We start from the raw sequence: 14,857 nt of genomic DNA, 5'->3' as shown, positions 1-14,857 counted from the left end.
GGTGGTTGTTGCTGTTTTGTAGGCAGAAATGGGGGAGTTATTATCGGAGGCTTCCACTGGAGATATGCTGGCGGTGTTGGTATATCAGCATTTGGGGACCCGCTGTAAATTTGCCCAGGGCCACAGTTTGTCTACAACCGGTCCTGTGTATATACAGCTACATTCCAGCACCCATGTGCTACTCCTCCTCCATGGCCAGGTCGCGCTCTGGTTGCACAATGTCTGCTGTGTCCTTCGGCTGGCTCCCTAATGTAATGTGTACCTATGTAAAATGTTTGTACTCCATATTACTCGACAAGGGACACGTGGGCGCCATTGTATTTTAATATACAAGTAAACAATTCTGCTGCCGCTAGTAAATCTCCACAGAGTATACGATATTCTACACAGGGCGGGGGCTGCGTCTCCGGCCGGCACTGTACACTCCGTCACCTACGCAAGCTTACGTCTAACCACATGGGATGTCGTCACGTGACCGCGATAGCTTGGCAGTCACGTGACTGGAGTTGAGGGAACATGGCGATAGAAGACGAGCAGGAAGCTTTGCTCCCCGGGAGCAGTAATGACTCCTCCGGCAGTGAACAGCGGGGGCAGATGCCGGCCATCTGTGACCCCAGCAGGTTCGCTCACCGGAGCGTGGTGCTGGTGCTCATGTGTTTCCTGGGCTTCGGTGAGTGAGCGGCTGTGTTTGCGGAAGTGTGCACGATTTGTTGTGAGCGGGTGCAAAGTGAGCAGGGGCATAAGGCGGCCATAATCTGCGGGACAAGCACTTGCTGGGGTTTGTAGTTGTACAACAGATGGAAGGTACTTGGCTCCCAACTATAAGTTACAGAAGTGCTTGTCCTGTTACTGAGTTGTAGCAATGAAAGTGCGGGCAGTGGGTGTATAACAGCTGACCAACCCCCTCCCTCCACCGCCCATTCTGTGAGTAGGGGGTTACAGTACTACAAATATGGCTGTGTATTTGTATTGTGCTCATCTCGATGCAATGTTCAGCAGTCTTTTTTGTTGTCTTATTTCTTTTGACATTTTATTTTGATTTGGTATTGTACAATCAAACTAGTACAACTATTGTTTACTATACCTCACCTGGGGACCTCACAACTGGGACTGAACTGTCCCACTATCTAAGGCTGTGCTCCCAAGGAGGAATTTGCTGCAGCTTTTATCCAGAGCTGATTCCTCCTGGAATCCACCTCTCACTGTTATCAATGGGAGGCAGATCGCAGCAGGACACAGAAAAAAGAAGCGTCCTGCACAATCTTGATGCGGATACTGCGGCTCGAGGCTCCATGCAGATTACTTTTATTCATCTGGGCCTAATCAGTAGCGTGATGCCATGACAGAATGCTGATGCACTGTGTCCTGCTGTAGCTAGACTGCGCCAAAATTGTCGGCAAGGGAAAATGCAGAGGAATTCCTCTTCATTTTCTGTAGTGTGAACATACCCTAAAGCTACGTGACAGTGTGCAGTGTATGGGTCAGTAAAAACGACACATGGACTGGTATATTTGTGTCATCTGTGATTTTAACTGACCCATACACTGAAAAGACTAGACTAGGCGGCAGATACAGCTAGCTATTGGACCTGCTCCATATCTTACAGCTATTCTACTGTGGCCCTTACACACAGCTGTCTCTGAGTATGGACCCAGCGAGATTAACATACCATACTTTCTCTTAAAATGGTAGAACTTACTAATGCTAGGAGTTTTCCCGGCCAAATTTTTTATTTTTTTTTTTAAAGAATTTTATAAAAGGTCTGTGTGGAGGATGTCCAATCCAATTTGGATTCCAGGTCCAGCCATTTTATATTCCTCCTTGTTTAGAGAGCTTATCTCCCCTCCCCAGATGCCTTAATTGGATGAACTCCTCAAATGGTTCTTATCCAAAAGCAATGTGCTGGAACTATTTTACATCTTTGCCTCCAATCAGGCTATGCTAATTATACTAGTCCAACCTGTTCTTTGTGTACACACTGTACTTAAAGAGGACCTTTCACCATATCCGGGCACAGGCAGTGTTATATACTGCCAGAAAGCTGACAGTGCGCTGAATTCAGCGCACTGTCGGCTTTCCCGATCCGTGCCCGGTGTAAAGCGCTATCTGTCCCGGTACCGTAGCGCTTTACAGTCAGAAGGGCGTTTCTGACCATTAGCCAGAGACGTCCTTCTGCCTCGTGGCGCCAATCGCGCTGTACTGTGGAGCGGGGAGGAACGCCCCCTCCCGCTCCTGATAGTGCTCGTCTACGGACAAGCTGTGTGAGCAGAGGGAGGGGGCGTTCCTCCCGGCTCCACAGCACAGCGCGATTGGCGCCGCGAGGCAGAAGGACGTCTCTGGCTAATGGTCAGAAACGCCCTTCTGACCATAGAAGAGCTACGGTACCGGGCCGTAAGCTCTTCACACCGGGCACAGATCGGGAAAGCCGACAGTGCGCTGAATTCAGCGCACTGTCAGCTTTCCAGCAGTATATAACACTGCCTGTGCCCGGATATGGTGAAAGGTCCTCTTTAAACTACCTTTTTCCCTCCATTAAAACAGAACCGTATGAAACATCACTCACTATTGTCTGTTTTGTTATGTATATGCCACTTTTTCCTTGTTTCGGGTTTTGTATATTGTTGTTTTTTATTATGAAAACAGAAATCTTTTAATAAAATTACAGTTTAAAAAACAAACAAACCCAACTATAACCACAATAGCTGCGTGTGTGTGTGTGTGTTACTCTAAGCTAGCTTAAACACCAACAGGCCTATGCAGTAGAGATGGCTTGCTATCTCTACTGTGCATGTTTTGTAGTCACCTCCAGACTGCGCAGGTACTTCAAGAGAGGAAGAGCCATTCCCGGACAAAGGCAGACGCCTAAGTATTGATGGGTTTGGGAGGGAGAGTACTGATGATATTCCATTTTGGAAGTGGTGAAACAAAATGTCACTGTATTATCAGAAAGTCTGGGTATGCCCCACATAGAGCTCACAATGTACATTTTTCCCTTCCAGCCTGTGGACAGTGAAGAGGAAAGGAGGAGACAAATGTACATTTGTCTAAAATGTGCTGTTTCAAGGCAGAGCGCACAGCCCTGTTGTGTGAATGAGCTTTAAAGGGATCCTATCTTTTAAACATTTTTTTTTTCTCCCTAACATGTCAGAATAGCCTTAAAGGGGTATTCCCACGTCACATACTCACCAGTCTTCACTCCTGTAAAATCTTCTTTCTTCCTGGTTTCTTGCATCATTAGGTGGGCGGGGTTTCACATGCAACCTGTCGTTTAGCTCCACCCCCAAATTCACATGCAGCTCCACCCACCCATATTGGACTATGAAGTACAGGCAGCAGCAACTCCATTCTGTGTTACATACAGAGACTGCCTGTCTCTGCCATAATGAACACAATTGAATTAGCTAACCTGATAACTGGGAGAACAGAAGACATTCAGAAATGAAAGCAGCTCTATCTGAGTTCAGGGAGCTAGGTCATGTGGTGTAGACACAGGAATAGCTAGAAACACAGGCTTGATCCTGTGCACTTAGCCCCTCCTCCCTCCCCCCTCAGAGCAGCAGATACATCACTTGACTTATGACCAGATAAGTCAAGGGATGTGTAAAAAAAAAAAAAAAAAAAAAAAAAGTAAGATAGTGGACAAACAAAGCAGTTTTGCTGAAGCAATGTATTTAGGAAAAGTCTTACATCCACATTAACAAGCAGTATAGATAGGATCCTTGTGATGGGACAACCCCTTTAAGAAAGGCTATTTGTCTCCTACCTTTCCATGTCTTCTCCGCATATTTAAAAGATAGGATCCCTTTAACTAGTAATAAACCTGGGCCAATGAGTCATGATCCAGGTGCTTTGTTGGAACTGTGTTTTGAGGAATGTCCATATGGTCTCGGAGATCATAAGGTAGATGTAGGTAAACACTGGATTATCAGGGAGTGGGCTGCAGTGAGTTAATACTGCTAATATGGAATTAGGTGAGTGCCTTCTTTGTGCAGTTGTATAAGTGATCTGAGTGCACTTTATGGTTAGGGGTACATATTTTGTAAGACTGCTTTCCACAGATGAAACAAAACCTTGGCAAGTGATTTTCTTGTTATTCTAGTTAAATATATTTTTTTAGGTTGCCACCATACTTAAAGGCTTTTTACAGTTCATTAACCCTAGAACGCATGACGTTAAAAATACATAAATTTTAACGTATTGGGGGCCTTTTATCCCCCATGCAAATAATATAGAAAAACACACTTAAATTACTTTCACAAGTTTATTTCAAAATTGTAAATTGAAATCTGAATAGTGGGCAAAATTTTTATTATAATGGAGCAAAAAGTTAAGCATGCAGGCCTAAAAGGCCCCAGGTATGCGTTCTAGGGTTAAATTGATGGCAATTTTTGATCAGATCAGGGGGACTCATACTCTTAGCACCCCCACTGCTTGAAGGAAACCTGGCAATCAGACATTACAGTAATATTCATATTTTTACTTATTTAAGAACCAGCATCATTAAGTTAATGTATTGCTGTGTGCATTGTATTCAGCCCGTCGCATGTAGAATCTCTGAATAACAAGGACCTATTTTGACCTTGTGTCCAGCGCTGAGATCTACATTTTCTACAACCTCTAAAACTGGTGTTATATATTATCTTACGGTAACATAACACTTCATTGTTAGCAAGTAAGCAGAGCTGTGTTATCAGGATCTTGGCAGGGTGACCAATCAGTGCTTGGGAGGGATTCCTTTTCCTGAGACTACTCCCTGTCTGTGATGTTTTGCAGAGTTCAAAGTCTTTGTTCCAGTTAGTTACTTAAGAATTATGCCAGTGTACACATTGGAAACTTATGCCTAACCCTAGGTTCACACCTGTGCCTGGGTTTTTGTTCTTTGATCAGTGTAGGGACCCAAAGAACGTAAACCTAATCCGCTTAAAATACGGTTACTTGCAGACCTCATAGACTATAATGGGGTCCCCCTGGTTTTGGCCCAAAAAGCACGGAGAGAAAAGTCCTGCTTGCAGGATTTTCCTCTCTGCATTTTTTAAAGTGGATTCAGGAACAGAAATCCCAAATCTAGAACAGGTGTAGGTGGGAACCTAGCCTTAAAGAGTAGATGATGTTCAGATCTTGTATTATCTTTATTAATAATTATATAACGTATATTATTATTATATTTTTTTTTTGTGTGTTAATGAATAGTTGCAGTGTATATAAGAAATTCTGTAACATATCTACCCCATACAAGCATTTTCTGACATTCGCTCCTGCCTGTTAAACTGCTCAATTCATTATCATTGATAAACTTTTGTTTTCCTGAAGTTTTAAGTTCTATATAAGTTGTGTATGCATAATAACTACAGTTACTATTGTGTATTTAATAATATACGTGTATTTTTTTTCTTTCAGGGAGTTATTTTTGCTATGACAACCCATCAGCTTTGCAAACTCAGGTTCAGCTGGTAAGTGTTTGGTAGCATATGGGCATATAAATTAAATGTAACTAACAAGTGGAAGCTGAACGTATGCATTCGGGAGTTTCATGTTCCTATTTGTCCTTAAGGTGTCATGTGAAAATAAACCTATTGTTTTAAATCATGTTTGGACTACTATGATAAACTAGTAAGCTGTGACCACTAAGCCTAAATAGTCTCACTTCTTGTTTTCTGGAGGTGGCCCATAGGCCTTAGTGTAGGTTGACATCTGTGTTTGGGGAGTCTGCTTGGGGACCACCTCTCAAAACGGAAACCTAATCTGCTTAAAAAAGCGGTTACCCACAGAAACCTGCAAACCCCATAGACTGTAATGGGGTCCATTTGGTTTCCGCCCCAAAAAGGGTGAAAGATGTGCTGCTTTTCTCACCGCATTTTTCATTCAGAGTGAGGAATGAAATTCCAACGTTGGTGTAAACCCAGACTTAGACAATAGTCTGGATCAGCCCCTATTGACCTGTGGATAAGTTGTGAAATTTCCAGTTGTATCTTATCTACATATACAAGATGGCTCTGGTCATCAGTGTGCTGATAAGTGAGGGGACAGCTGCAGATAGAAAACATATGTAGAGAACAGGACGTGTAAATACATAACTTGACTTAATTGTGGTTAATGTGAGTGTGGTGGGATTCTAGGATGGTTTTTAATTATAGATAAAATGGAAAATCAATAGAAACCTCCAAAATCCTTAAAGGGTACCTGAGTTTAAAAAAAAAAAAAAAAAAGTTGAAATATATGCAGGGTCTTGCTGGGCAGTCTATTACTGTGGCATGTGACAGGGTGTCCTATACGTTTTAATGTGAGTTAATGTGAGTGTGGTGGGATTCTAGGATGGTTTTTAATTATAGATAAAATGGAAAATCAATAGAAACCTCCAAAATCCTTAAAGGGTACCTGAGTTTAAAAAAAAAAAAAAAAAGTTGAAATATATGCAGGGTCTTGCTGGGCAGTCTATTACTGTGGCATGTGACAGGCTGTCCTATACGTTTTTCTGCTGCTAATAATCACATTATGGTTATCAAACATTTAGCATTTGTCAGCTAAGCCCACCCTCCTATATCAATTACTGATGCTATTGGTTTTTTTATATGTAATTCTGCCAAAAGTGACTAATAGCAAGTAAATAGCTGAGTAAAGTGACATAGGAGGTTCAGGAATGCTGGACTGCAATTACATGTAGGCAAACATCTAGAATATAGGGAAAAGAACAATGTATGAGCACAGTCAGGAAAGCTGCTTGCTCTCTGTTGATATGCCATCTGTAACAACACAAGCAGCCAGAAGTAGACACATGTACATAGAAAATATGCACAATGTTCAGTCCTTTGCACAGGGCAGCAGTTTGCTTATGTGTGTGGAATCTTCCCCCTTCCTAAACACAGTAATAGAAGTTTAGTTAACTGATACAGTGATAAGGAGTGAGATATATTTTATGTTGACTTCCTTGTTATAGCATCCCACTATTGCAGTGATGAGAATTCTGATCATGACTTTCATCAGAAGACTTTGGGCTTAGACTTCAAATGCAATTCAGAATTGTGTTTCTTTAACATGATTCCTGAATTTAGTTAATTGCTTAGCCCTACTTGCATACTTTGTTCCCCCACCCTGGTGGCATCTGTCTAGTGTTTTCCCCACTGTATTTCTTCCTAGCCTATAAATTGTTTGGTGCAGAACCTGAAAGACATTGAGATGAATTGTTTGTATGGGTATGATCACATGGAATTTGAAGCAATCCTCTCCAAATTCTGTCCCTGGACCTGCATTGAAAAATAAGTCTGATCAGTGGGGTTGTGGTGAAGGTTTGCAGATCTCATTAGCTTTATATACTCCCATTGTATAACTCAGTGTGAGGCCTTGTTTCACCAGTGATTCTGCCCCTCAAACCATGGCAGGATAAAGTATATTAGGGCTGCATCAAATTCCAGTTTGTGAACATCCCATAATTGTCCGGAGGGAGTTTTATGTTTGCGTTTAAACATACATATATGTATTTTCTCTTCCTGTAGGACATGAAGGTGAACACTGCTGATTTCATGCAATTGTATGCCTTTTACTCCTGGCCTAATGTTGTCCTTTGCTTCTTTGGAGGATTTCTCATCGATCGAGTGTTTGGAATTCGGTAGGTATGCTGTTTTTATAAACTGAGAACTCCATTTTGAATATTTTGGTTTTTGCTGTTGTAGCTCAGGTGGTCAGGACACATTAACTTCTTAAAGCCAAGGACACATGTGGCATGCTCACAGTAGCTCAGCTGCTGCTGAATCTCTGGCGACTAACACACTGAGATGTACAGTAGTAGTGTAGTAGATGGGATTCAAACAATTCCTGCTGCCAACCTCCTATACAGGACCCAACCTGTGAAAACAGTCACTGCAGCTCTGTTTCTATTGAAGTCAATGGGATATGAGCTGAAGTACCAGCATCTGGCCACTATGGGCAATGTTATAACGTACACTTAGTGGTTAAACCCCCTGTCATTCCAATGACACCTCTCTAGTGCTCCTTGTTAGTCTGTATTTACTTGGCTGCAGCGAGGGCATGGGCTTGGTTCACTAATACACCATTCCATCTTTTCAGAATGATGGTAATAATAGGGATACTTTACTTTCACATGTTAAAATGCAGTAATGATCATTTACGTTAAATAGCTGTTTTTTGTATTTACAGGTTAGGAACTGTCATATTCAGCCTGTTTGTCTGTGCAGGGCAGGTAAGGACAAGGCTGGTGAACGGATGAATGATGGACTGACGTAATGGACCGATGACTGACTAATGTAAAGGACGGACAGATGAATGACAGGCTGACGTGACAGACTGAAGGAGGAAAATAAAAGAGCATGTATATGTGTTAATAGTATTTGAATTTTACCTTTCAGGTGGTATTTGCAACAGGTGCCCTGTTTAATGCATTTTGGCTGATGGAAGCTGGTCGGCTAGTGTTCGGGTGAGAAGAGATCAATTCTAAAATGTTATGTATAAGATAAATTATTGGCAACTAAGTGGTTGTTCAGACATTAATAATATATATTACAAGCATGCTTAGGTCACATATATACACACTTTGTAATGTTCATTAGTTCTAGTGAGTGACTGGAAAAACTAGGGGCACAGGAAGGGTAGAATTGTTCTGCCCCATCCTTCTTGTTCAGCAGAAAGCTTGCAGCTGTTACCTATACTTCTATAGGAGCAGTTCCTACTTTACATAGTATGTCTATAGGCTTCTAGAGGTGGTTTTAAGGACAGATTTGCTTTTCATCAAGTAGGCTCTTCCATACAGCAGCTGACAATGATGAATTTGCAGGGAGTGATGTTAACACTATGTATATGCATTGATACAAAATCTATTTCAACTTCTGGGCCATCCATTTAAAGGATTTGTCCTACCTTGGTATTTCATTGTCCGAGAAGGACCCATCTCTTGATCTAGAATGGAGAGCCATTGACAGTATCATTGGCTCTTGCTCTCCTGCACTCAGGTCATCCATGTATCCAAACTACATTGTTGCACAGGAGAAATTACCAGCTGGCTGTGTCTTTGTAGAGGCCCTCATGTTAAAGAGGACCTTTCACCTTATCCGGGCACATGCAGTGTTATATACTGCCGGAAAGCTGACAGTGCGCTGAGTTCAGCACACTGTCGGCTTTCCCGATCTGTGCCCGGTGTGAAGAGCTTACGGTCCGGTACCGTAGCTCTTCTATGGTCAGAAGGGCGTTTCTGACCATTAGCCAGAGACGTCCTTCTGCCTCGCGGCGCCTATCACGCTGTGCTGTGGAGCGGGGAGGAACGCCCCCTCCCTCTGCTCACACAGCTCGTCCATAGACGAGTATTATCAGGAGAGGGAGGGGGCGTTCCTCCCCGCTCCACAGTACAGTGTGATAGGCGCCGCGAGGCAGAAGGACGTCTCTGGCTAATGGTCAGAAACGCCCTTCTGACCATAGAAGAGCTACGGTACCGGACCGTAAGCTCTTCACACCGGGCACAGATCGGGAAAGCCGACAGTGTGCTGAACTCAGCGCACTGTCAGCTTTCCGGCAGTATATAACACTGCCTGTGCCCGGATATGGTGAAAGGTCCTCTTTAAAGGCTTAGTTTGTGGTCAGACACTACTCTACCACTGGTGAATTATTTCTAAAGGGAATAAGGATTGTTACAGTATAGACACTGTCAGTTATAGTGACATAAGAATACAATTATTGTCATCCACCTTTATCTGGAATCACACATGCAGTTCTTGTCTTGGCTCTGAAAATTGCTTTCCCAATTGTAAAACGGTGTGTCCTCTATAGCATAAGTCTTCATGTCCAATGCTTCTTTCAGGATTGGTGGGGAATCGCTTGCTGTTGCTCAAAATACGTATGCAGTAAGTTGGTTCAAAGGAAAGGAGCTGAACCTGGTGTTTGGACTGCAACTCAGTATGGCCAGAGTGGTGAGTGCCCCATAGTCAGTTCATCCCTAGCTTAGTGGACAACTTGCTTGGCCCTGCGTTCACTGTGCCTCCTTTCTTCTCTTGTGTTTTCATGGGTAGTTACCTGTGCTATGGGGGATGGCTAACTACAGTAAAGTCAGCCCTCCTAGCACAGGTAACTAGCAGTGAAAATGGAAGAGGAGGTGGAACGACCCTGGGGTCAGAGAGCTGGTTCCAACCAAAGATTACCCTGCATTTCCTTCACTTATGATTCCTTTCGCCTATGTAAGTGAATGGAGTCGCACTGTGACTCCTGAGGGTGCTGTGATTTCCAGTTTCAAAAAAATCGAGCAGTGCTTGATCTTTTTGCGATTATAAGTCTCAGTACCGTCAGGGTTCCAGTGCATCTCCAATCACTGACATTAGTGAAGAGGTTGTAAGACAACACAGTGATCTTTGGTGTGATTCAGGTCAAAGTTGCCATGCAGGCCTAGTCTAGAAGATTTTGGTTTTCTAGTCACAAGTATTGCTAGGTTCACACGTGTGTGTGTGTGTGTGTGTGTGTGTGATGATCTGCTTGGGGACCCCTGAACGGAAACCTAATCTGTGAATCCGCAGACCCAATAGACTATTATGAGGTCAGCTCACTTTTCGCTGCTTGCAGGAATTTTCTCTTTGCATTTTTAAAGTGGAATGGGGAACTGAATACCCCAGCAGAGAGCAAGCGCAGGTGTGAACCATAGTCTATGTATAAGTCATTTAAGATTTTCTACTTTTCTGTTTATCAATGTATAAGAGAAATATGCCAGATTTTCAGTAGTTTTTACAGTTGTCACCAGTACATATGTACCTGATGGGAGATCTAGCACAGTACTCCCTCTTGCTTCAATCCTAATTCATTCTCTGGTGTGGTTGGTTTCAGGGCAGTACTGTAAACATGAATGTCATGGGCCTGGTTTATGAACGGATAAAGGATGCTATGGGCTCTACTGGTTACACAACGCTTGGCATAACCCTCATGATTGGTAAATTCTTTTTTTTTTTTTTTTTTTCCCCAAATATATTTATAGTAGTAAAATATATCACATCAGGCTCTATTATAAAAAAGCAATGGAAATACAGCAGAGTCATTTGTCCATTGGCACGTATAATAGGCTGCACAGATGAGCACCGCTCGACTTATTCTTTATTAGTCTGCTTTTGTCCTGCCTGTATATCAACACTTGTGTATTAGATTTGATTTGACGTCTTTTTACCTTTTGCTTTTCTGTTGCAGGTGCTGTGACATGTTTGTTTTCACTCTCGTGTGCGCTAGCCCTTGGCTACCTAGATAAGCGAGCAGAAAGAATACTCAACAAAGAACAAGGAAAAACTGGTAGGAACTCAGTCCTTCTGTCTTAGAAGTGCTATGTTAAGGTAACCCCTTTTGAACTAAACTTTGGTTGTACATAAAAATTATGCAGCCTAAATAAATCCAGGTAGTTAAATGTAGCTGTATGATGTCAATCAACCTATAGCAAGGGAGGGCAACCTTCGGCACTCCAGCTGTTGTAAAACTACAACTCCCAGCATGCATGCTTGCTCTGCTGGTATTGGAACTCCCATGAAAGTGATTACAGCATGTTGGGAGTTGTAGTTTCACAGCAGCTGGAGTGCTGAAGTTTGCTGATCCCTGGTCTATAGAATAGCATGGTTAGTATGAGCAAGTAATATGGTTTCTTTATTTAATACGTTCCCAATTTGTTTCTCTTTCCCAGGTGAAGTCATTAAGCTGACTGATGTCAAAGACTTTTCTCTCAGCCTTTGGTTGATATTTTTAATATGTGTTTGCTACTATGTTGCTGTTTTCCCTTTCATTGGCCTTGGAAAGTAAGTATGCATTACATATAGGTATATATCTGCTAGTTTTCTGTGTATTTTATCATGTCAGATAATTGGGAGCCCATCTAAGAATAGATCTTGTTTTTCTAGTTTACTGGTACATATACTGTGATGAAGGGGGGTGTCTTTTCAACCCCCAGACAACCCCCTTTCAGAATTCAGTTCCTGGGATGATCAGCTGGTTCACACCCCCATAACCTCCCATCTTCAGCTGACTGTGTGTAAGCAAGTCCTGGACAGCCAGGCATTTCCCATAATAGTGGCTGCTTCAGGGAAAACCATAATATTACATGATAGACATTCTGATGAATGACCAGTTATGTAATACAAGGATGGCTTGGGTGCCAGAACATTCATCCACACATGTGACCCTCCTTTATAATGGCCCTTATTCCCTAATAAGGCATTTATAGACAGGGGTTGTGTTAACGAGACACCAGAAAAACTGATTAAAATTCTACGTAAAAAAAAAAAATGTCATAACCGCTTTTGCTAGTGCAAGAGTTTTGACGCATTTTGGCATTAAAATGACCCCTTATGTTCTCTACTCTAGGGTTTTCTTCATTGAGAAGTTTAACTTTTCACCTGGTCAAGCAGGAGCCATAAACAGGTATGTCCATATTTCACACAAAGGGGCCACAAGCAGAATAGAAATTGTTGTGTTATACATTAGCCACTGATCAGACTGGCTTGATTTTTCAATTTGTCACTAGTTTTTATACTTGACATCCTTTCTTTATATATTATAGTGTGGTTTATATCATCTCTGCACCTCTCTCACCTTTATTTGGGTTCATGGTTGATCGTGTTGGGAAGAATATTTTGTGGGTTATGTGCGCTGTGGTGACGACTCTTTGTGCTCATCTTATGTTGGCCTTTACTCTGTGGAATCCATGGTTTGCTATGGTAAGTATGGATAAAATTCTCCTTAACTTCCCCTACAATTCCTCATGGTTTTCTAGATTTCAGCTTGCTGTCATTCATTCTGTTACTTGTATTGGATAAAACTCTGACCATGGTCATGTGATTTACGCTCCATGGTCATGTGATTTACGGTCCATGGTCATGTGATGAGCACACAGGTGCACAGCTGATTACCAGGCAGATGTCTGATTACTGGGCTGTGACCATAACGAGCAGCACCTGTGTACTCATCACATGACCATGGACCGTAAATCACATGACCATGGTCAGAGTTTTATCCACTACAAGTAACAGAATGAATGACAGCGAGCCGAGATCTAGAAAACCGAGAGGAATTGATACAGAAAGTATATTGGAAAATTGTATATCTTTTTATTGTACATTTGTTTGTCAATATTGGTCTCAAAGTGGCCAATCCCTTTAAGGCTAAAATGTTAGTTAACTGGAGTTGTGTCAGTATATGTAATATGCAAATGAGACTTCTGGAGCAATGGACGAGTGTCTGTTGATCCAAATAGCTAATTCCTGTATTCACAAAGGTTAGGGTCACCTCAATGAAACAGTGTTTTCCCTATCTATCTGCAACCCTGGGTTCTGGTGAAAGACTGTGTTGTGTGTTTTTTTTTTTTTTTTTTTTTTTTTTTTATATATATGTGATCAGATAATAAAAAAAAGTCATACGTATATTTCTGATCTGCAGATTCCATTCCGACACCTCCACACCAGTCTCTCTGTATCTTGTCCTCCTACAGTGATCTCCCAACACAAACCTGGGATGTCAGTCAGTGGTTGTAGCCATGACCTGTCCTCTCCAGTGAGCGCACCACTGTGGCCAGGAATGGCTGTGTCACATGTTTGCATTGGGTTGTCATAGCTGGAGGCCAAGATGCAACTACCGTATTTTCCGGACTATAAGGCGCACATAAAAACCTACGATTTCCTCAGAAATCGTAAGTGCGGCTTATAGTCCGGTGCGCCTTATATATGGATGGAAGCGGCGGCAAAGTCTGCGTGCCGCTTCCATACATACATAAAAGGCACCGTAAGGGTGTAACGCCGGCGTTACAGCAGGGCTGCCGGACACTTCCTATTCATTTCTATGGGAGCCGGCATGCGAGCGCTCCCCATAGAAATGAATGGAAAAAAGCAGTCCATTCATTTCTATGGGGAGCGCTCGCATGCCGGCTCCCATAGAAATGAATGGGAAGTGTCTGTCCATTCATTTCTATGGAGAGCGCTCGCATGCTGGCTCCCATAGAAATGAATGGGAAGTGTCCGGCAGCCCTGCTGTCACGCCGGCGTGAAACAGAACCCTGAAACAGAACGTGAAACTTACCGAGCGGTGCAGGGCGGGCGGGCATTCAGGCCTCCTCTTCCTCCGATGTCCTGACCACTTCCTCCGGCGCTCACGAACTGATAATGGCCTGGGCGCATGCGCAATATCATAATGCTTCTACTACGGCTACTGCGCATGCGCCCAGGCCATTATCAGTTAGCGAGCGCCGGAGGAGGAGGACGGAACATCGGAGGAAGAGGAGGCCTGAATGCCCGCCCACCCTGCACTGCTCGGTAAGTTTCACATTCTGTTTCAGGGTTTTATTTTAAAACGGGGGGGGGGGGGTAGTTTAATATAACTTTTACGCTTGGGCTCTATCAGCATGATTTTGCTGATAGAGCCCCTCCTCGCCTGCCAAGCGCTTCCAATAGAAGCGGCTGGCACGCGGGGGGTTAAGTGGCCGCTGGCAAAGTCTGCCTGCTGCCGCTTTCAATAACATATAATGCGCACCGGACTGCGCCTTATAGTCCGGTGCGCCTTATATATGAACCGAGACGGACTATAAGGCGCTCATGGGCAATGCGCCTTATAGTCCGTAAAATACGGTATATGTATATTATTTTTAATTGATTGATGTCACTACCTATAGCCTACTACATGCAGCTGTTTAGAATCGGCCACAACTGTCTATGCATATAAATACATATTTTTTAGTAATGTCTCTCTCTTTTTTTTTTTTTTTTTTTTTTTTTTTTTTCTTCCTAATTCAACAGAGTTTATTAGGTGTCTCCTATTCTCTCCTGGCTTGTGCATTGTGGCCTATGGTTGCGTTTGTGGTCCCTGAGCATCAGCTGGGTACTGCATATGGATTGTAAGTAGAATTTCT

At 42.9% G+C, this 14,857-nt stretch overlaps 1 protein-coding gene across 2 annotated transcripts in view; it reads left to right on the top strand.

Moving 5' to 3' along the window:
- Positions 1–501: 501 nt before the first annotated feature.
- MFSD1 (major facilitator superfamily domain containing 1) overlaps positions 502–14,857 on the top strand; it is a 29,480-nt gene continuing 15,124 nt past the window's right edge. For both annotated transcript variants that reach the window (XM_075268740.1, XM_075268741.1), the window contains exons 1-12: positions 502–670; positions 5,398–5,450; positions 7,491–7,603; positions 8,152–8,194; positions 8,361–8,428; positions 9,803–9,911; positions 10,813–10,915; positions 11,167–11,265; positions 11,648–11,759; positions 12,325–12,381; positions 12,521–12,677; positions 14,745–14,842. In XM_075268740.1, coding sequence (XP_075124841.1) covers positions 517–670; positions 5,398–5,450; positions 7,491–7,603; positions 8,152–8,194; positions 8,361–8,428; positions 9,803–9,911; positions 10,813–10,915; positions 11,167–11,265; positions 11,648–11,759; positions 12,325–12,381; positions 12,521–12,677; positions 14,745–14,842 — 1,166 coding nt within the window. In that variant the 5' untranslated portion in view covers positions 502–516. The remainder of the gene's footprint in view (positions 671–5,397; positions 5,451–7,490; positions 7,604–8,151; positions 8,195–8,360; positions 8,429–9,802; positions 9,912–10,812; positions 10,916–11,166; positions 11,266–11,647; positions 11,760–12,324; positions 12,382–12,520; positions 12,678–14,744; positions 14,843–14,857) is intronic.

The sequence above is a fragment of the Leptodactylus fuscus genome, chromosome 3 (genome assembly GCF_031893055.1).
Source record: "Leptodactylus fuscus isolate aLepFus1 chromosome 3, aLepFus1.hap2, whole genome shotgun sequence".
Taxonomy (NCBI): Eukaryota; Metazoa; Chordata; class Amphibia; order Anura; family Leptodactylidae; genus Leptodactylus; species Leptodactylus fuscus.
Note: the sequence above shows the minus strand (reverse complement) of the source record. Positions and strands in the feature narration are given on the sequence as shown.